This window comes from Sturnus vulgaris, chromosome 12 (genome assembly GCF_052056855.1).
Source record: "Sturnus vulgaris isolate bStuVul1 chromosome 12, bStuVul1.hap1, whole genome shotgun sequence".
NCBI lineage: Eukaryota > Metazoa > Chordata > Aves > Passeriformes > Sturnidae > Sturnus > Sturnus vulgaris.
In genome coordinates this window covers 15266748-15287747 of record NC_142254.1, presented here as the reverse complement: position 1 = coordinate 15287747, position 21000 = coordinate 15266748, and the positions used below count along the sequence as shown (strand labels likewise).

Sequence of the window (21000 nt, the reverse complement as noted above, 5' to 3'; positions counted from 1 at the left end):
AGACTCCTGGGTGAGAAAGAGATGATCGGAGAATTGCGCGGAGAGGTGAAAGGGGCCTCTCGTGGGCACAGGCAGAGGGGGATGGCGACCCCAGGAGCGCCCCTTTGGACGAGGCACATTCCAGCCGCGAAACCTGGATTTCCCCGTGCCATCCCTCTGCGTTTAATGCAGATGTTGTGCATTAAGGACCGGGGCCGGCCGGGGGCTCGCTGTCCCCCGTGTGCTGCCGCAGCCCGGGCAGTGCCGGCGGGGCGCTGGGTCCGGGCCCGCCCATGCCGGCGGAAGCGGCGGTTGCCGGGGAGCGCCGGGGCCGGGCCGGGGCCTCGGCTGCCGGCGGGCGGGCCCAGCCCAGCCCGGCCCGGCCGGGAGCGCTTCTCCGCGGCCTCCCTCGGTGAGTTCTCTTGGGGCAGCCGCACAGGCACAGGCCCGGGGCTCGGCGGCGGGGACGGCGGGGAACCGGGCCGGGAAACGCCGGGCCCGGGCCAGGGGCAGCGCCCGCGGGGGGAGGCTGCGGGCCCCGGTACCGCGCTGCTGGCAGCGCCTCCCGAGCCCTGAGCCCCGCGCGGAGGGAGCCAGGAAGGTCCCGCGGGGATGTCTGGTTCCCCCGGCGGTGCTCGGTTCCGCCGGTTCTCCGGACAATGTCCGGTCCCCCGGCGGTGCTCGGTTCCCCCGGCGGTGTCCGGTCCCCCAGCGGTGTCCGGTCCCCTGGCGGTGCCCGCTGTCGCTCAGCGCGGTGCCGGCTCTCAGCACGTGTTCCCGGGCTGGGCTGGTGTTGATCTCCCGGGCCAGCCCGGCCGCCGGAGTTGGAGGCTGCCCCACAAGCTCCAATCTCAGCACGGGAATTGCATCCCAGAGGGATCCCACGCGTTGAGGTGGGGCCTCCGTGTCGTCATCTGTCCTTGCCCTGCAGAGAGGACTGGGCTGCAGCTCTGTTACAGCCACATCAGTCTCTGCCCATCTTCCAGTGCCGAGCACGGCGCTCGATCAGCTCCTGCCGCGGCTGCTGCAGGAAATGCGTCTGACTCCCTGGGCAGACTGTCCAAGCTGGCTTTATTACTAAAGAACTGCTGGGAGACACCAGCTCCCAGAAATGTAAATGCCAGAATTGCACCTGGCTGTACCTGCCCCTCTGTTTTCAGAGAGACAAAAAGAAAAATGAGTCTTTGAGACTCGCGGGTGGGGAAGAACTGGGGAAACCCACATGGAGAATAGTATTAAAATGAGAATATTAATCTCTCCCATAGTAGTCAGCAAGGAGAAGGCTTAGGCAGGGGCAAAAACCACTGGTTAGGTTCACAGCACACTGACCTCTGGTCCCAAACCTCATTTGTTCAGTGGGAATGGTCACAGATCCATTGGTGCTGTTTTGGTGCATCCCTCGGGCATGGAAGTTATCCTGATGTGACTTTCCAATTCAGCTAAAACTGTTGAGGAAGGAATCAAACATGCAAGACCAGCTGCACTGAGATTAGCCCTTTGATTTGCTGCAGATGACTTGCTCTGCTTATCACAGCTTATCACAACCGTGGGATGTTTTTTCCCATGCTTTTTGCAGAGATTGGCTCATGAAGGCAAGAAGCTGGGCTGGCATCAGCTCTGTGTGTGGTAGCAGCTTCCTGGCCAGGGACCCAGGCACAGTGAAAATGTCATCTGTGAAGAAGAGGAAATGCTTCAAAGTCAGATGCCGAGGGTTCAAGGCTGTGAAATGCACCTGCCTGAGGCTTGTCTGTTCCCATGTTTTACAGTTACCTTAACTACAGTGCCAAAACCAAGCCACAAAAGGAAGCTGTGGTTCTTACAGGCTCTGAAAGGGCTTGATTTACCAGGGGAATAAGTAGCATTTTTACCACTTGGTCAGCTGCAGCAAAGGGCATAGAGTCGAGTTAATGTTTATTAAACTTGCAGACACTGGGAGAGAGAGTGCTGGAGCCTGCATTGCTTGGCTCCTAGGCCAGCATAAAGCCGTGGTTCTGGTGGAGAAGGGAGCAGCACACTGGGCTGAATGAGCAGTGTTGAAATTGTTGGGTTACTCCAGTAACTGCTCTGTGCCTGCTGTAGCTGTGCAGGGTGCTGGGAGCTGTGACTCTTCCCTAGGAAGTCCAAAGGCTGGCAGAGGGGGGGAGGAACAGAGAGGAGTGGCACATATATATCTGCTTGTCTGGATTTATTCAACTGGTTGTGCAGAGTGTGCCTGCATCTCACAGGCTGTGAATGCTTAAATGGTGTGTGTCTGGTGGCAGCAGGTCGGGTACTGCTTAGTTTAGGTTTCTGATGTGGTGGTAAAGCAGATGCTTTCCGGGGTGCAGGCAGTGATCAGGTCGCTGCCCAGGAGGGCTGATCCTGTTCCTTCATCCCTCTCCTCTGTGTTCATAAGTATGGCTCCTGCTGTATTTCCCTGGTGCTTGCTCCAGTGGTTCTCTGATCCCCTGTGCATGTAAAAGTCGTGTTCCTTTTGGACAAAAGGCAGAAAACAAACCGAGTGAAAGAAGTGACTTGTTTGATGCAGGGGCAGTGAATGGAACTGGCTCAGCACAGGACTGTTGGTGCTGCAAAGCTGTCCCGAGAAATGAAGCAGCTGGGAATGACAGCAGAGGTCAAACAGGCCCTCTTGGCAGGAGAGAGCCATGAGGGTCCCTCACTTGTGTCCCCCAAATAGGCCCAAGGTCAGCAGAAGCAGAGCACAGCTTGGGAAGTCTGTGCCAGTGGTTGCTGACTGAGGCTTGGCAGCTGCTTCCCAGGGCTGGGACACTGCGGCTGGGGGCTGTGTCCCCCGAGTCCCTGCATGGGCAAGGTGCTCCCTATTGTAATGAGGTTGTCTGATCTTGCAAGATCCCAAGCCAGAGGTGATGTGACTTGCAAATCAGGGAGTGGGTGTCATTTGCAAATTCCCTGCAGCAGGGCAGGGTGCAGTTGGGATGTGAAGGTATAAAATGAGCCTTCCATCCCCCGCCTCCCATCAACTTGCCTTTCCTCCTTCAATCCCCCACAGTAATTGTCTGCTCTGTTACAGGTCTTGATTTCAACCTGTCGTTTTGCATGTAAATCACTGGGTTGGGACTCGAGTTCAGATCAAGACCAGATGTGCATTTCAAAGCCAGTAGCTGTTCTGGAGTGATCTCATGGTGAATGCTTTTTTTTTTTCTCTAGGATAAGAAAGGCTGTTCTGGCTTAGTTGGATCCATTATTGAGGAGATTAAATAATACCAAGCCAGCATCCTTTTATCTCTGGCTGAGAGTCTGTGCCTGCTTTTCAGAAATAGCTTTTCCAGAGCAGCTGGCTGCAGGCTGCACATGCATGCTGGTGTGCAGCAGTCAGCACTGCTTGCATTGCCTCTGCTGTTGTGTCCAGGAGATGAATAACAGCATTCTGCTAATGGGTCTCATGTCAACAGGGGTGATTTAGCAAGGAAGACTGCAGTGCATTAGTTGCTGTGACTCAGACTCACTCAGCCTTGCGCTGATCGTTTATTGGTTTATAAATTAAACTGCAGATGCTGCGTCCCGTCAGTGCTGGCATGCCAAGGATCCTGGAAGGGGTTCTTCCCGTTGAGGTGTCTCAGAAATGTTTAAATTACTGCCTCAGGAGTCAGGGAGTGCAGGTTGTAGTCCCAGCTCTTACAGCAGTGACTCCAGCCAGGCTGCCCTGGCGCCTGTCAAAGTCGTGGTGTGACTCTGATGAGGCTCCTGTGGCATCTGCTGAGAGCTCAGCAGCAGTCTGTGCGTGCTGCTGTGGCATCCTGCAGACTCATGTTCTGAGTGGGTTTGTTGTAGGTATAAAAATGCTATCCAGGAGATCTTGATGAACAGCGCAGGGAAATTGATGCTGGCTCTCCTGTCCCTCCCTGGTGGAAGGGTCTGTGCTTCTGTCATGGAAAGAAGAGAAGCAACAGGGACTCGTGTGGGGAGGGCAGGGATTTGTGGGTCTGTGCTGCTTTGAAAAGTACTTCAGAAATGAAAAACGTGTTCCTCTAAGCAGGTAACTCTGTTCTCTCCAAGACCTGAGGAATCATCTGGGCTCTTCCCCAGAAATCCAGTCTCTGCCCCACATGGTCCTGGAGTGAAATGTTTTGTCTTTTTGTGAAGTGTTTGTCCTTCTGGGGGTCAGCCCCAGCCTGCTCAGGGGTGGTGACAGCACAGATGTGTTCTCAGGGAGGATATGGCCATGTGGGGCAGGAGCTTCAGCTTCCTCTGGACAAACTGTGTTTGAACCACATGGGCCTTTTAGAGGGAACTCAGGGTGCAGGATAATTCAAATCTCAGCCTGAAACCTGTCAGATGATGGCCAGCTACCTCGTGTTTCCTGTTCACTTCTGTTTCTGCATTAGATGTTCCCATATGGGAGATCAAAGCCCGGAAGGATTTTTTGTACCGAAGGTACCAATATTACAGCAACTGTGGACATTTTCAGCACTGGTAAAAACACTGGTTAGAGCCACAATAGAGACAGTGCTGTTGGACTCCTTGTTTCAGCTGCATGAAGTCCAGTTTGGGGTGGTTGTTAACTGCAGGACATCTCTGGAGCTGGGGGTGAGGTGTCAAATGAAAGTAAGAAATTGCCCTATACATATGTGTGTGTAAATATATATATATATATATATATATATATATATAAAATGTCGGTTTTCAGTGGCTCAGTGAGCTCTGTTCATTTCTGTTCTCAGTGGTGGTTGGCTTCAACGTGTGGCAGGATGTGTGAAGGGCCATCCAGGATTTCTGGACCCATTCCTCCAGACCCAACGCTCTTTCCAGAGTATTACAAACGCCCCTCCTCAGGTGAGTCCTTGATGCTTGTTACAGGTTTGGGGGTTTGTGCTTTGCCATGACACAGCTTGATGTCTTTATCCCTTGGTGTCCTGGAGAGTCTCTGTTCACACTGATGAGGGTGGTTCTGATGGTGATCCTAAAGTGGTTTGTACAGCTGTTTGAAAGATGGGAAAGCATAAGGTAGAGGTGAAGAGGGGACCTTGACATTGTTTGTTACCTCAGCAGAAAACTGAGGTAAGATCATTTCCTGACAAGGTTCTTTTTCTTTCTCTGCAGCTCGAGGGAGGCTGGAAGGAAATGCTCAGAAGCTGTATTTAACCTGTGGCCCCCTGGACCCAGTTCCCAACCCCTACTCTGCTTTGGGCAGTGCCCGCCAGGCTCAGCCAGCCCCTCACATTCGCCCCAGCGGAAAGGAATTCCTGGAGAGGGGACAGAAAGGGACACTCAGCCTCTTACTGCAGCTTGACGGGATCTCCCTTGATGAGGGGGTGCCAGTTAAGAGTAAGTACAGCCAGATCACTGCTGGCCTCAGCTGCCTTTGTGGCAAAGGATGAAACATCAGGGATTTGGGGTGGATTCCCAGGATCTGCTGCCTGAGCAGTGCTGGTCACCCCATCTGCAGCTTTGGCCTGGCTGTGGAGTCACCAGTGATGTTTTGGCTCCTGTCTCAGGTTTAGAATAGGAAGAGGGACTGGAGAAAAGGTGCAAAAAAATGAGTTTCTTTGTAGTCAAACTTCTATATGAATCAAACAAAACTTCGATGTATTGAGGATGTTTAACATGGTGAGTTCCTAGCTGGTGAAGCCAGGCAGGATTTGGGAAGAGTGTCTGTGTATGTGGATGTGAGAACATCTTTGCAAAAAATGTTCCCTTCTCCAGGGCAGGGATGTCACCCAGAAGACACTCAGAGGTCCAGGAAGGAGATAAGGCTGAGCCCTGTGTGTCATTTTAATTTATTTCATGTGCTGGCATTGCCCTGAGCTGGTGCCAGTGTGGTAGATGCCACAACTGCTGTGCCCATACAGGGGGGGAAGGATGAGCATCTGGTTATGTCAGCTGAGATATTCCCTCTCCTGGGGGGCCCGAGGAAGGTTAATTTTTGATTCAAAAGCTAAACAAAACAAACCCCTAATCTGTAATCTTGGTTGTGTCCACTTGAAAGTGGGACAATGGCTGACCCTGAAACCAGGAACAGTGAAAGTTCAGGGCTCTGCAGCCCTCTCTACTTCAGAAACACCATGTGAGCTGAACTGGGAATTGATCTTGCTCTTGAGAGGATGCTGGCATGGCTTGTCTGGCATAGTCCATACTGGGACAAGTGGAGAAAAAGGGAGTCTGTGAACAGCAGCAGTGTGCACAGACCTGTTCTGATGCTCATCTGGGCACGGTGGGATCCTGTGGCAGAAGAGTCAGTCTGGGAGTGTGCATCTAACAGGGGCAGGATGCAGAGATGGTCTAGTCTGCAGGAGAGGGAAGAACTTGCTGGTTCTGTGGGCTGTTGGACCAGCTTGGGAAGGGATCTGTGGCTCTGGTGCCAGCACTCTGAGAGCCTGCATCCTGTGGCAGTGTCTGGGAGGTGAAGGTGTGTCTCCCCTTGCTGAGCAGGAAAAGAGGCCAAGGACTACGAGAAGGAAAATGTGAGGCGGATAAAGGAGATTCAGAAGAAGTGCAAGGAGAAGGAGCGAGCCCAGGAGCGCAGCCAGCCCAAACCTGTGAAAGCTCTGTGGAAATCCCAAAAATATGAAAATGTGGAGTCCAAGGTGAAGGCCAAACTGCAGGTTGGTATCTCTGGAGGAGCACTTGAGCTCTCCAGGCTTGGGGTGTGGCTCAGCCATGAGTGGGGGTGGGATGATGGAGACAGGGGAATCCTGGAGCCTGCAGGATCTGGCAGCATCTCAGTGCTTCAGCACAATGGGCAGATGTGGCAGTGGGTGTGCTGCAATAATCCCTGCCCTGCTTCCCCCTCATAGCCATATTTTCTGCCAAGGGATGCTCCCATCTTGCTTTTCAGCTTCCCCATGTTTGGGGCAGCACTTCTCTGGGGTTTGTGCTAAAGGCTGTGGTGTTTCACCCCGTGGATCATGGTTCTCAGAGGCAGATCTGCAGGCTGCATTGAGCCTCAGTCCAGCTATTCCCACCCTGTGGATACACAGTGGGCAGTGTGTATGCACACCTTATTCCCCAAGTGATTGTCCTGGTGCATAACCACTGCTCAGGGGGGGCACACAGACATCTCCAGGCAGTCAAGGTTGAGGCCTCATGGGTCAGCACAGCCTGTGAGGGTGCTGAGTTGGAGCCTTTAAGTTCTTCCTCATTTCTGCATTGCTTCCCTTTCATCTGTGGCCAGCTTTTGATGCTAAAATGACGTGTATTGATAAGAACTGCAAAAATTGGGAAGATGATTCCCAAGCCAGTGGTTCCAGCTGCTGTGTCCCTTCTTCCTGGTGTGTCACCAACCTCTTTGATATCTGTGACCCTTCCACACATGGGAGCAAACCCACGAGTGCTTCAAGAACACAAGCCTACGCTCTTGTTTGACAAATCCTCTTGGTTAGAGGAAGATTGAGCTCATTTCTTCCTTTGTTTTGGGGAAAGGGGGTGGTCTCTGCGCAGGCAGTTTCTGCGTGGTGTGTTACTTGTGCTCTGTGTATTCCTCCAGAGAGGCCCTGGCACTGACTCATGATGCTTTAACTGTTGCCGTGGCTCTCCTGGAGCTGAGGTGTTCCCTGTGAAGGATCTCCATCTTCTGTGGAGCTGCTACTGCTGCTCAGAGTTTCAGTTGATTCTGCTGGATCTTGATGACTAATGCAGAGTTTTTTCTCTGTCATCTGTCCCCGAGGCTGTTAACTCTAGCAGTTGTTTTGGAAAGGGTTCTGGCAGTCCCAGTGCTCCCATGGAGGGAGATGGGCAAGCTGTGCTCTGTGCTCCTGAGGTCACAGACTCAATGAACTTCGAGTCAACTGTGCTAGGAAAAGGCAATTCTGATTAACTTACCAGAGAGATCCAGATCTCCTGTTGATCATCTTTGGAGCATGAACAATCTGGGCAGTGCTGAGGGCATCCCATACCCTGCTCCTCACACCAAACCCACCAATGTGGCTGTCCAGTTCCACCATCAGTCTGCAGCTCTGCCCAGCTGAACGGGCCAGGCAAGGAGGACTCTTCCCCAGGGAGCTGCAGTTCAGCTGAGACCTTGGGCATTTGTAAAGATCTGGGGGTGGCCCTGTGCAGTTCCCATCACTCCCAAGGGCAGAGCAGTGCCCCAGCTGCATTTTTCGTAAGGTCACCCACTTGCCACAGCGTCAACTTTCAGTTTTCAGGGTTGGTTTGCAGCAAAACTGTCTGAGATAGGCCCGGACTAACTGCTAGACATCAAGTCTTGTCACCTTGTGCCACAGCCTTTGAAGATGCCTCTCAGATGCAATTCCACCAGACTCCTTCACTCTCTGCTCCTTTTTCTTTCTAGTGATGCAACCACAGATATGAGGTGCTGAGCAGAGCAGCACCTGAGAACAGCACCTCGGCAGGCAGCTTCGTGCCTACCTGCTTGATCCAAATGTGTTTCTGCAGAGTTCCCCCCCTGTTTCTTAGCAATTCATTCAGTGTCCAGGCCTGGATCTGTTGCTGTTTGTTGGCCTTTGCTGGCTGACTACCAGCCAAGCTCCCCCAAGAACTTCTGCCAGGCCATAGCAGAAGGTGTGTGCTGTCGTGTGCCTGCTGCAAACCTGTGGCTGAGCTGGTGGTTGACCACCCAAACTTGGTTGAGAGGGTTTTTCTTTCCTCCAGCTTCCCTCCAGTGGTGGATCTTTTCTTGTCTTTCCCAGGAGACCTCCCCACCTACAAATCCCGAGGCTGTGAATTTCCTGAGGGCATATTCTCGCTGTGGCTCTGGGATCAAGCCATGCAGACCACTGTCCCCAAGGCCTGCCAGAGCAAAAGCAGGAGCAGACATAGAGGCTCCAGAGGCACAGGGTGCTGAAAACAAGGTGAGTTACACAGTAACTGCATGCATCCCAGGGATTTCTGGCACTGATCCGTTGCTCCTGCTTTGAACTCTTCATGTCTTCTAAACTGTTGGGTCAGATGTGCTGCATGAGTGGGAGATCTGTAAATACTGTTCCTGGCTGAAGGGAAGAAACAGGGTCCTAATCACTGGGGTGGTGAGATAGATAATCAGGGACTGATAATTCTAGCTTCATCCTCACTCATAGTTAAGGAGATCATGAAGTTCCCAGTGAAAATTCCACCTCCTCATGCCAGCAATCTCAAATCTGCTCTTCCAAGGGTTTTGCAGGAGGTCTTGGGGGTTTGGAGGCTGTTCCCACTGTAATCAAAGGAACTGAGGCTTCTGAATGTTAGATAAAAATTTGGGAAATGAGTGTACATTTTAGTAAGGAGAGTTAAATCAACATTAGAAGTTAATCCTTTCAAGTAGTCTATTTGGGAGGTCCTAAACAGCTCCATGACTCATGTCCTTTTCCCTTGGCAAGTGTGAGATTGTCAGTTTGTTGGCTTCTAAATGCCATGAATGACTTAATTAAACAGGACGTGATCTTCAAAGGAGGAAGACCAGGGAAATCTTAAATGCAAACACAGCCACCTTCTCCACTGTTTTGTCCAGCAGAGGAGCTGTGGTGGAGGTGCTGTCAGTGGGGAAGTGCCCCAAGGATCAGCAAAGTTCCTGCTTTGCCAGGGATTCTGTTGCATTTCCTGGCCTGGTGAGCGCCCAACCTGTTTTTCCTCTGCCCTCAAAATGCACCAGTAGGAGCCATGGGGACTATGTCATGCCTGTTTTTTTCTAAGGCATGTTCTCATCTTGGGGACCTTGAAGAGGCCAGGTTTAGGCTTGGCTTTTGTTGCCTTCCTTCCCAAACCGTGGCCATAACTCTTGCCTGTCTGTGGCTGCACACTGAGATGGGCTATGCCTGTCCTGCTGTCATACAATTCAGTATCTTGTGTGCTGCATTTTTGCTTTTTTCCTCATGTGAACAGTGTCAGCTGGCTGCATGCAGGTGCCCAGCCTGCCCTTGATGCCCTGCTCTCTCTTCTTCCAGATGCAGGTGGAGGGCAGGAGCGTTGACTTCATCAGGCACAACGCCTGCACTGCCAAGCGAGCCCCGCTGCGCCGCTCCCAGTCCCTGCAGGCGCTGGCTGAGCTGATGGAGCAGAAGCACCGGGAGCAGGAGGAATACAACACCAAGCAAAAGGGCCACGTCCCCCAGTAGTATGTGTGCCCCCCTGTGCTCCATGAGACCTCAATTGCACCCCCCAGGTTCTGCCTAGAGAGATGGGCTGGGCACAGAGGTGCACTCACAGAGTGCAGCAGTGACCTGGGGTGTGAACGCTGTCCCTCCTGCTTTATTGACTTAACCAGCGTCCCATGCCCAGTGTCGCAGGGCTCAGAGGGAGTTTTCTCTCCTCCTCCCTTGCTTGCTGTTGTACAATGATGCTGATATGGGGAAGCTCTGTGTACCTTGAGAAATGTGCTCCTGCCCCTTTGTAAGCTTTGTTCTATGTGGTGTAGCTTTGGCATTAAAAGCTCTGGCTTTGGAGAGGCAGAGAGCTCACTCTGCCTCACAAGTGTTCATCCTGCCTTGGACCTGGGTTCTGAGGAACATCCAGCTAGTGCTGTGCATTTTGGGGCTCTGCATAGGAAACAGATCCTATGACTGACTGTGGTGCCAGTCCTTTGGCTGTGCTGTCCTCTGCCAGCATCCCTCCCCATGAGCTGCTCTGTCTGACTTCATTCTGCCACTGACCCACAGATGGTTTGGTTAGGACTCAGTGAGCCAGAAATGAGGAGCAGCAGCCCTTGTCTCCCAGGAGCACGTGTTGGCCTGAGTGCATCTCTCCCAGCAGCCCTTTGTTGCATGTGGAGCACATTTGCTGGTCCACACGTGTGGTTTAAACACGGTGTATCCCCCACCATGACGGTGTGTGCCAGCACAGGGGTCCTCAGCCGGTGACAGAGAACTTGGCAGGGTTTGAATGGCACATTCCTGGCCTGTGCCTGTGCCCCTGGGCCACCCCTCGTGCCAGATGTGCTGACACCTGCTCTCCTTTGCCTGCAGCCTGGTGGAGAGGAAGGAGCAGTGGCGCAGGCAGATGGAGGAGCGGCTGCGAAACCTGCCGGACCCCGACACGCCACCCGGCCACACCATGATGCCCGAGAGCCAGCGCCTGGACACCCTCAGCAGTCTGAAACAGAGTAAGAGGAAAAGAAGCAGGGATTCCAGCTCAGAAAAACACACAACCCTAGACAGGATAAGGGAGAAGAGACACAGGGACATAGATTCCTACCACTCGGAGATTAAGGCATGTGTAGGCAGGGTGTGAGCTGTGTGCATGGAAAGAGCAATCAGCGTCCTGCAGCTTACAGGACTGGCTCTCTGGAGCAGACTTGTCCAGTGGACCTGATGTTAGGGTTGCTATTGCTCCTAAAATCTTAGAAAGATTTTGGTTGGAAGAGACGTTCAGAGGTCTCTAGTCCAATCCTTGGTTCTCAAAGCTGGAGCCGGTCCCTCAGGTCCTCATCCAGCTGAGCTTTAAGTTGAAGGATTCTAGGTCCTTTTCCCAGTGCTGCTGTTGTGTTCATGATCATAGCACTAGAAAAAGGATGGATTTCTTTGCTCCTCAACTTACAAAACTTCTTGTTTTCTCTTTTTACAGGCCAGGAGCAGCTGATAAAGGACCTGGTTCTGCTGCCAATGCGTGGAGACAGCCTCAAGATGCAGAAGAGGCGAGTAGAGCTTGAGAGGAAGCTCTCCCAGATAGATGAGGCAATCAAAATTTTCTCAAGGCCGAAAGTCTTCATCAAGTTGGACTCCTGAGCTGGTGGGACCAGGTGTGCTGCGCTGCTCTGCCTGAACATCCTTTGTTGCTGGGCAGGAATGGACATCACTTTTTGTGAAGGAAGGAGAGGAAGCCGAGTTCCAGATCATGGGCCCATGCAAATGCCCATAACAGTATCCAATATGCAGCTGGCATCTCTTGCTCACCTTTCAGTGCTATATCTTGTCCACAGGAAAGGGAGGGAGATGCCTTAATTAAGGCCCTGCTCAGGTCTGGAGAACAGTTGTCTCTGCTGCGTGACTTTTCACAGAGCAGCTCTCTGCTTTGGATCTGTGGCATCACCTCTTACTTTCCCTCTTTTCCTACTTCTAGAAACTGGTAGGAGATCTCTTGTGGTGCTGCCTGTGGTATTCCTTGTCATCCTCTTTCACCACTCTGAGCAGGACCATGGTCATGGCTCATCCTGAGCACCTGAGGGCTCAGGGGACAGCTTGGGGACAAGAAAGAGGTACAGAGCTTCAGCGTGTTCTGCCCAGGGAAGGGCTGTTTTGTCAGGAGGGTCTGGTTGGATGTCTGGAGAAGCCTTTGTTGTCTGTGTGGCAGGAGAGACTCCAATAAATCATCATTTCCATCTCACAGTGTGTGTGCAGCTCCCAGTGGGCCCAGCAGGGCCTGAGGAATGGTGTGGGCAGCAGAAATCATCAGCATTGGCACAGTGCAGGCAGGGGATGAACCCTGGCTTTCACAGGGCTGGGTGCTGGGACATGGTGATGGGACATGCACTGGAGAATGTGCAAAATCCTGCCCGATCTCCATCCACAGGCTGGCAGGACAGAGCTGGGAAGGTGCTATCATGTAGGTGAGCTCACTGCTACCTTGCCTTCAGATGCCATGCAGGAACGTGTGCAGACCTTTGCAGGGATCTTGTTGCATGAAGCAAAGAAAATTTTAAGCTGTAAGTGATAGCTGGAGGGCTTGGTGCCACAGCTTGGAGCCATATCCAGCTGAATTAGGAAAATCTCCAAGGATGGGGTTGTCCCCATCACCTTGCTGGGCTCTGTCTCCAGACTGTGCCAGCCTCAGGGAAACACTTTTTCCTCTGAAATCCCATCAAATTTTCCCTTCCTGCGGCTTGTGCCATTGTTCCATCTCCTTTTGCTTCACAGGGTGGGGATACTGTGCATGGATCCCTCAAGAGCTGCCTTTTTGCAGGGGTTGCTCCATTCTGGGCAGGATTTTGTGGGGTGGGGGATATTGTGGAGTATTCTAGCCCTGCCTGTATCACCTGGCACACTGCAGTGCCCTAGGATGTCAGGGCTGACGCTGCTGCCAAGGGCTGAGGAATATTTTGGCACTCAGGGGCTGGAGGAGGTGAGATGCCAACTGGAAAAATCACCCCATGTGGCCCTGGGGCCACCTCAGGGCAAACCCCACAGCCAGGCTGAGCCGGCTGGGTGAGAATGACTGGAGGCCATGGGCACAGCCCCTGGGCACCTCCCTGCCCAAAACAAGCCTGGGCTAACCAGCCCTGCTGTCAGATCTGCTCTCTGGTCTGTCTGGGCCCTGGCTGTGTGCCATGAGTGTCCTCAGCCCCTGCTGCACTCCGTGCCTGCCCTGGCCTGAGGCTCTTAATGGAGAGCTGGGCTTTTCAGACTCTGAGAACTGCAGGTCTTTCCTCCTTGCCAGTGCCACCACAAGCCCTTGGCAGCAGTGAGTGCCTCCATCAGCTTGGCACTTTTGGGAGAGGGACTGATTGTGCTGGGAGCCCCAGCAGAGCAGCAAGGGCAGGTGTGGACGCCCCCTGCCCTGAGCTTGGAGCTGAAGAAGGAGGATGGGGCTGCACTATCCCCAGCAGCTTTTGCAGGGCTGAGTGACAGCCAAGGTGCTGCTGCCAGATCAGGTGTCCCTCCCCTGCATTAGTGAGGGCCCAGTAGCAGGGACAAGGTGGGAATGCGGGGGCCCAAGCGAGGCTGACTGCATCAGGCCAAGTGGGATATCCAAAACAGCCTGGACACGTGTCCTGGGACGGCATAATGGGTCTTGGTGGGGATCACCCAGCACAGCATTGAAGTCACAAAATGTGCTAAGTCAAGGCCACCGCCCTCAGGCACTGCCTGCCATGCATAGGGCCGGGGTACTGTCCCTCTCCTCTCTGCAGTGACATGAATCAGAGACAAGCGTGGTGCTTTCTAGAAAAAGTTTTACTGTCCATTGCAATATATTAATGATGCATATTTCAATAAAACAATTAAAAACCCCCGCTTGCTTGGAAGGAGAGGCAAGGGGGCTCAGAGGGGCAGTGCCCAGCTTGAGTGGGTGCCACAGTGGAGCTCCCGGGGTCACGGGGGGTGGGAGAGGGTAGCGGGCAGCCCCTCTCCACCCCTGCTCGCTGGCCACATCATCACCCTGGTGTCCACATCCAGCCCGGATGAGCGGAAACCTGGGCAGCCACCGAGTGGCACAGGCCCCTGCAGCTATAGGGTGAGGAGGGTGCCATCCTCCCGTCCGCTGCCCCTGCCAGGGCTGCCGTCGTGGCTGCCGAGGGACTGCAGGGAGCCCCGCGAGCTGTGCGGGGACAGGCTCCGCTGCAGGGGTCCGTCCGCGGGGCCCCCGTTGGGGCAGCCCCCGGGGATGTAGTGGGACGCGCTGTCGCTCTCGATGACCAGGTCGCCCTCCTCGTCGCTCTCGGCCGTGCTGTAATTGCTCAGGTACTGCGAGGCCGGGCTGGGGGTCTGCTGGCTGGGGGTGCTGTCCGTGGACATGCCGGAGCTGCCCGAGGCCTTGCTGCTGCGGATGACGTTGTTGCGCTGGTTGGCCGGCTTGACGGTGATGATGAGGTTGTGGCTGTTGGCCACCATCATGTCCGTCACTTGGTCCAGGGACTTGCCGGCCACATCGATGCCGTTCACCTCCAGGATCTCGTCGCTCACCGCCAGCAGCCCCGTGCTCTCGGCCAAGCCGCCCTTCACCAGGCGGGAGATGAAGATGCCGGGCACCTTCTCGACGCCCTGCGGGGCCACGCGCACGCTGACGCCGTCGCGGATGTAGAAGCCCAGCGGTTTGTCGGAGCCGTGCTTGTGCAGCCGCACGCGCCGGTGCGTCTCGGGCAGGATGTCCACGTCGATGATGGAGGAGATCTGACGGAAGTCCTGGGGCATCCCGATCAGGAGGTGAGGCTTAGCCCGGTAGTGCGCCGGGCGCAGCAGCCCTTTCTTCTTCCGCTGCAAGGAGTTGGAGGCGAAGACGCTGGCATCGGACTCTGCTGTAGGGAGCAAGGGAGGACACGGGTCAGGCGCTGCAGCTGCTGGGGATGTGGACGCGTGGCCTCAGCCCCAGGTGGTGGGGCAGCAGTCAGCAGAAGGGCCCTGCTCACAGGTCTCACCGGCTTTTCCTCCCCAGATCATCAGCCTGGCTTTCCCTGCAGCTTGTCTCTGCTGGGGCCCATCTCCTGGGATTACCCAGTGTACACAGGCACACAGGCCAGGATTAGTGGGATCGAGGCAGTGATTCAGCCTTAATCACACTTTAAGCCAAACTCTGCAGTTTAACACTAGAGCTGCCAGCCCTGATGGCCTGGTAGCTGCAGCCATGCCCCAGTTTGGCTTTGGGGAGAGAGGATCCTCCACACATGTGTGCTGTGGTGGCAGCCAACTCCCTTAGGGCAAGTCCAACCCCAGGAGACATCACCAGAGTCCTCTGTGCCACCAGAGCAGGGCTATCACTGGCATGGGTTGGTGATAGCCACCACTGTGTCCTGCAGAACTCTGTCATTCCCAAGGACAGAGACTCCCCACCTCCTGGAAATTCATGCCAGGGCTGCAGCATCCTCAGGCCCCTGAATATGCCAGACTGTGATTTGTGCCCATGTCTCTTATTCCACCATCAGGCACCTTCATACAGGTTTTGACTCCCTCCTCCTGTACCATGGCCTGAGGCTGTTCTGTGGGGCCCAACTCCAACCCATCATCCTTGGCCTCATCCACCAGGTGCTGAGGAGTGTCTCCTGGTTCCTCTCTGGTTTTTCCCCATCTCTTTCCATGGGGGAGCCCAGATCCATGGTCAGCACATTCCTCACAGTGTCTCCCACCAGCATCTGGACCCTGCTCCAGCTGCAGGGCTGCTAGGGATGTCCCCAAGCCCAGGGGACATGGGATTTCTCCCTAGGCAAGCCAGCCTGCCAGGGCTCCTGGCTTATAAATATCTCACTGCACACACAGTCTTGGCATATTTTTAGCTCGGGGAAGGGCGGCGGAGGCTTTCCCACAGCTATTTCAGCACACAGCTCCTCTCCAAGGGGTGCAGAGTGGCTGGGCCAGGCAGGTCCAGCATGCCAAGGATGAGCCTGATGGTGGCCCTGGCAATGTCCCACACTTTCCCCTGCCCTTCCCATGAGCTTTGGCCCAGCCAAGGAAGGCCAGTGACATTGTCCCAGCTGGGCTGCCCCGCAGGAGTGGCTTCACCCAGCGGGGTGATGGCACAGAGGGGAGCCCATCTGCAGCCTTTGCTTTTTGCCCTGCTGTGGCAGGGCTGGCTGCTGCAGAGCCCACTGCCAGGAGCACACCTGTGTGTGTGCACAGCTCCCTGCACCCGGCGGCGTGAGAGGCTCTGCAGCCACATTCCTCAGCGACCCAGACCGGTTCAACGACAGCCCAGCCTCGGGATGACCTGGATCCATTTTAAATTAGCTGTGATTCACCCAGGACTTGCTCCTGGCCTCTCTGCTCACCTCCCTGTGGTGGTGCCAGCGCCACGGACCCTCTCCTGCAGGCACAGCTGGGTGCTGGGGCTCCCTGGTGCTGCCTGCTCACCACCTTCCTTATCATGCTGCCCATGCAGTCAGACTGCCTGCTCCCTCTCCACACTGGGCTGTCTTGGCACAGTCAGCCGTGGGCCCTCACAGGCTTTTCCAGCAGCTCACAGGGTGGCTCTTGGGAGCAGGAGTGAAGTTCCCACAGAAGCTCTGGCACAGCCACCCCTGCACTGGCTCTCCATGCCACAGCCTGGGTCCAAGCATTGGGCCAAGAGCAGGGGATGGTTCAGTACGGGCAGCGACATCCCCTGAGTGAACCATGGGCTCCAGCATCCTGGATCACTGCTGCCAGCCCCCACACCATGCAGCCGCAGAAGAAACACATGTCCAGGGCATCCCACACCACCCTGATGCAAAACCCAGGAAAACTGATACAGCAGCCAGGGCTGGCCACCAGCATCACCCCTCACCCAGAGGCTTCATACCACTAACATGAGCTGGAAACACAGACTCACTCTGGATGCTGTGCAGGGAAAACTAGGGCTCCAGGTCAGACTCTGGCTCTGTGAACTGCTGACTGATGATGCTATGAAAGAGAAAACTTCAGTGCTGCTAAACTGAGTGGAAGGGGAAGGGCTTGTTTTCCCTGCAAATAGGAGAAATACTCGAAGATTTTGTCACTTGGAGGCTTTCATCCTGCCAGGATGCTGCTATCAGGATGCTATGAGGTGTACCTGTGAGAATATGCCACTGAGGCAAGGGCAAGCTCCTGATCTGCCATGGAGGCACCAAGCCTCTTCCCAACGCCAAAAATCCAGCAGCACCTGGCACCCTGAGAACTCTGCCAAAATGATGGCTGCTGCCTCCTCAGGGCAGGGAGCTGGATGGGGCTGCTGGCACAGAGCTCACAGGAATAACACAGGTGTTATCTGGGAGCCCACGCAAGCTTGGCTGGAAAACACAACTTCAGAGGGGTGAATTGCAAGGATCTGCCTTTGCTCACCAGGTCACACGGGGCTGGGCTGAGAGAGCCAGGGAGAGCCCCTGTGGGTGCCACAGCCCCGGCAGGGTTCTGGCAGCCTCCTGGTGCCACCATCTCCACATCCATCCACCAAAGCAGTGGCTGGAGGGTATGTGACCAGCCATGCCCCCACTGGCACAGTCCAGAGGTGGAACCAGCAGTACCGTGGGATGTGGCTGATCTCTCTTGATAGAAGGACACATCCAAAGCCCCGCTTACCCTTCTTTTGGATGATGACCCTGAGGAGGGGGTTGGCAGAGGACAGGGCTTTGTGGTAGTTGTCATCGTTGTTGATGGGCAGGAGGTCGCCGTGGATGTCAGTGTAGCCCAGAAGCACGTCCACCCGTGGGATCTGGTGCACTGTCTGCAGCAGCTGGTAGAAGTCCTGGAAGCTGCCAGCACCAGAGCGCTTCATGGCAAAGCGGCGAAATTCAGCGTCGAACTGCAGAGGAGGACGAAGAAGACGAGGAAGAGGAGGAAGAGAGTGACTCTGGGCAGGGCTGGCTCCGGCCAGCAGGATTGATGCAGGCAGGGCACCACACAGAGCTGCCACGGGGCAGGCAGAGCTCCGGAGCCTGGCAGCACCGAGAGCCCGTCCCAAAAACAAAGTAAAAGAAGCGAAGCCGTTTTTCTGCCCAAACGCCGAAGTGATGGGGCAGAAAGATGGCCCCGCGGCAGAGGAAGGACCCTTTGGCTTTACCACCAGCCGTGGCAGACTCCGTGCTGCCGGGAGGCCCTTCCCTGCGACACGGGCGCTGCCGTAGCACCTGGTGAGCAACAGCGCTAATTAATGCCTCCTTCCGTCACGACGAAGGGGAAGCCAATTATGAACGAGCTAAGGAACACTGCGAGGATCGCGCTGCCCGCGGGGGTCACACCCCAGCTGTTGGGGCAGGCGGTGGCCACCACGTCCTGGGAAGGAAGGCATCCTGCACCCTGCCGGGGGTCCCGAGCAGGCAGTGGCATAGCTGGGCGAGTGCACAGCTGATAAGGGCACAGAAAGGGAGTGCACACATCTGGCTGAGCATAAGATGGGTGGGTGGGCACAGGTGGATAATGGTGCATATCTGGGTGACGGCACACATCTGGACAAGGGTGTGCCAGGTGAGCACATATCTAGATGAGCAGACACGTCTGGGGGAGACCACAACTGGGCGAACGCACAGTCATGCAGGTGTGCACATCTGGATGCATGGCAGGGGCTGGTCCCTTGCTGAGGGTGCACATCTGGGTGATGGCATGGCCGGGGATGAGCATGTCTTGGCGAGCACGCACATCTATCTGGGTGAGCGCACATTTGGGCGAGGTGTGTCCCCGGGGTGACCGCACACCCCGCACACCCGCACCGGCGGGGCCACACCGCACACCGGGGCTGCCGGAACGGCGCACCGGCGCCCTGCGCATCTGGCGAGCGCTCCGGCGCGGCATTCCCACGGCCGCGCCGAGCGAGCCCGCGGCCCGGCAGAGCCCACGGTGGCGGGACGCCGCAGCCGCCGGGCCGGGCTGGGCTCGGGGAGGCTCCGGGCAGCGCTGCCGCAGCGCAGGGAGCGGAGCGCCCGCACCGCCTGGCTCCCGCGCCGCTCCCCGGTGCGCGGTGCCACCCCACGTGTGTTGCCCGACGCGGGGGCGACGCGCTCGGTCGTGACCCGGAGGAACCGGCACGGGCATCGGCATCAGCATCACTGGCCGCGTTGCCGGCGGGCGCTTACCTTGCTCTTGACCTCGATGACGGGCTCGGCGGAGCGCGCCGGCGTGCGGTGGTGCTTGGCCATGGTGCGGGCCGGGCCGGGCCGCGGGGCCGCGCCGCCACCGCCGCTCCCGCGGCCACGGGGGATTTTCACCGGCCATGACGTCACCGGCGGGCAGGCCGGGCGCCGCCGCGCCATTGGCCCAGGCGGGGGCCGGGGCGTGGCCGGGCGGCTGCTGACAACGTCGCCGTGGTAACGGGGGTGGGAACGGGCGGGCGGCAGGACCCCCATCCTCATCTTCATCCCTGTCCCCATCCCCATGTCTGTCCCCATCCCAATCCCCTCCACGCCGACCCCGTCTACTCTAGCACGGCTCCGGTTCCCGCCGGGCCGCCGCCGCGCCGGGACGGCACCGGGCACCGCTCCGGTAACCTCGGGCATCTCATCGCAGTCAGGAACCTCATTAGCGACACATTAAACCCAACAGCGGCCCCTCTCTGGGGACACTGAGCTCCGGCACGCGGCCAGCATCGGCACGGAATCCCCGCGAGTGTCACCGGTGGAAGCCTCGGCCCTGCCCGGGAATATCGCGGCGTTTCTCCGTGATGGCGGGGGGCTTCCCATGCCACTGGCTTGGTGGCCTTTGGCAAGAGGCAACCCCGGGTAGCAAGGAATGTTTTCCAGCTGTGCCCCTCGTTCCCCACCTTCTGGTTTTTCTCCCTTGTCTGGCAGGGAAGTTTCGTGCTGCCCCAGAGCAGCGTGGGCCAGGCAGGGTTCATTGCTTCGGGGATGATTTGTTTTACTGAGCAGTGGAACAGCTGAGCGAGTGGAGGGAAACTGACCAAGCTCACCGGGTGTGCAGCAAAGCCTCTCCGTGCCCATCCCAGGACCAGGCTGCCAGGACCTGCAGCCAGAGCACATCTCCTTGGTGCTACCAGGCTGTGTCCACAGGTGATGCCTGTGGGATGTGTCTGTGGCAGAACTGGCTCTGCTCGGGCACAGAAACACTCAGGGACAGCCAAAGAACCCCTTCCCTGCAGAACCCGTTGCAGTGCAGCTCTGCTGGCAATGCCAGGGCACACTGTGAGCTCCTTCCTGCCAGTATCAGGGTCACCAGCCCCAGTGCCTGAACAAAACCAAACTCTTTTCCATGGACTCTGAGGAATTTTGGAGCCAAAGGGACCATGACAGCAGCACCACGAAACAGTTTTTAAAGCCAGACACCTAACGAGCACAGCGCTTCCGCCAGAACAAACATATCAAACCAAGCCTGGAGAATCAGCTTGGCTTGTCTGGATTCTGCTGCCCTTTGATCCTGGCCCAGGGAGCAACCTTTGGTCAGGACAAAATTGCATCACACCCTGGCATCCCCACAGCACCAGGCTTGCGTTAGCTGGTCTGTGGCACATGGCAGACTCGTCCCCAGTGTCACTGTGCCTGGGTGAGCAAAGGAGCATGCGAGACTGTGGAGCATCTCCTCCTGTGCTGGCAAATTCTCCTCTGGCTGTTCCTGCTGTGCCAAGTGATTGCCACACCATGAAAATCAGCCTGACCACAAATAGAGCTGTAAACTCATCAGCAATACCCCGCTCAGCCCTCCCCCCAGTTTTGGGGATTTTTTTTTAAACAGAGTAATTGTCTTGAGGTCAAAGAGATAATCCTGATTTACATCGTGGTTAATATTTACGCAGGCGACAAAAACAGATTGCAGCCCTTCATCTCCAATTTTGGTAACTTGGAGTTAATTGTTCAGCAGGACAGTGGGATGATGTGCTGGTCACACCTTCTGGTTTGTCCTGTGGCCCCTTATCTGCTGCCACAGAGAGAGCTAAACTAAGCAGACAGTATCAGGGCAAGTGTTTGTTTTGCCTCAGTCCCAGGAACTCTGAATCAGCCTCTGGAACTGGAGCATGTGCTACTGTGCTACCCGATGTCCAGATGTGTCCACTGAGTCCAGATCCACCAGTTCCTGGCAGCTGTGGGTG

The 21000-nt window shown here is 55.9% G+C and overlaps 2 protein-coding genes across 3 annotated transcripts; one reads left to right on the top strand and one right to left on the bottom strand.

Moving 5' to 3' along the window:
* The first annotated feature begins 301 nt into the window (after positions 1–301).
* On the top strand, positions 302–12192 carry ENKD1 (enkurin domain containing 1). Of its 2 annotated transcripts, none has more exons than XM_088172039.1 (8): positions 302–391; positions 4662–4773; positions 5041–5265; positions 6370–6542; positions 8589–8750; positions 9819–9988; positions 10836–10972; positions 11434–12192. In XM_088172039.1, the coding sequence occupies exons 2-8, from the start codon at positions 4689–4691 to the stop codon at positions 11592–11594; spliced, it is 1113 nt and encodes a 370-aa protein (XP_088028165.1). In that variant the 5' UTR covers positions 302–391; positions 4662–4688; the 3' UTR covers positions 11595–12192. The 2 variants fall into 2 exon arrangements, with proteins under 2 accessions (XP_088028165.1, XP_014744538.1); XM_014889052.2 differs by lacking the exon at positions 302–391 and adding an exon at positions 3011–3122.
* A 1547-nt stretch (positions 12193–13739) lies between these two features.
* On the bottom strand, positions 13740–19160 carry LOC106860931 (partitioning defective 6 homolog alpha). The gene is made up of 3 exons (XM_014889056.2): positions 19037–19160; positions 17547–17769; positions 13740–14818 (listed from the first exon to the last, which is right to left on the bottom strand). Exons 1-3 carry the CDS (start codon positions 19097–19099, stop codon positions 14031–14033), a joined length of 1074 nt encoding a protein of 357 aa, XP_014744542.1. The 5' UTR covers positions 19100–19160; the 3' UTR covers positions 13740–14030.
* Positions 19161–21000: the final 1840 nt, after the last annotated feature.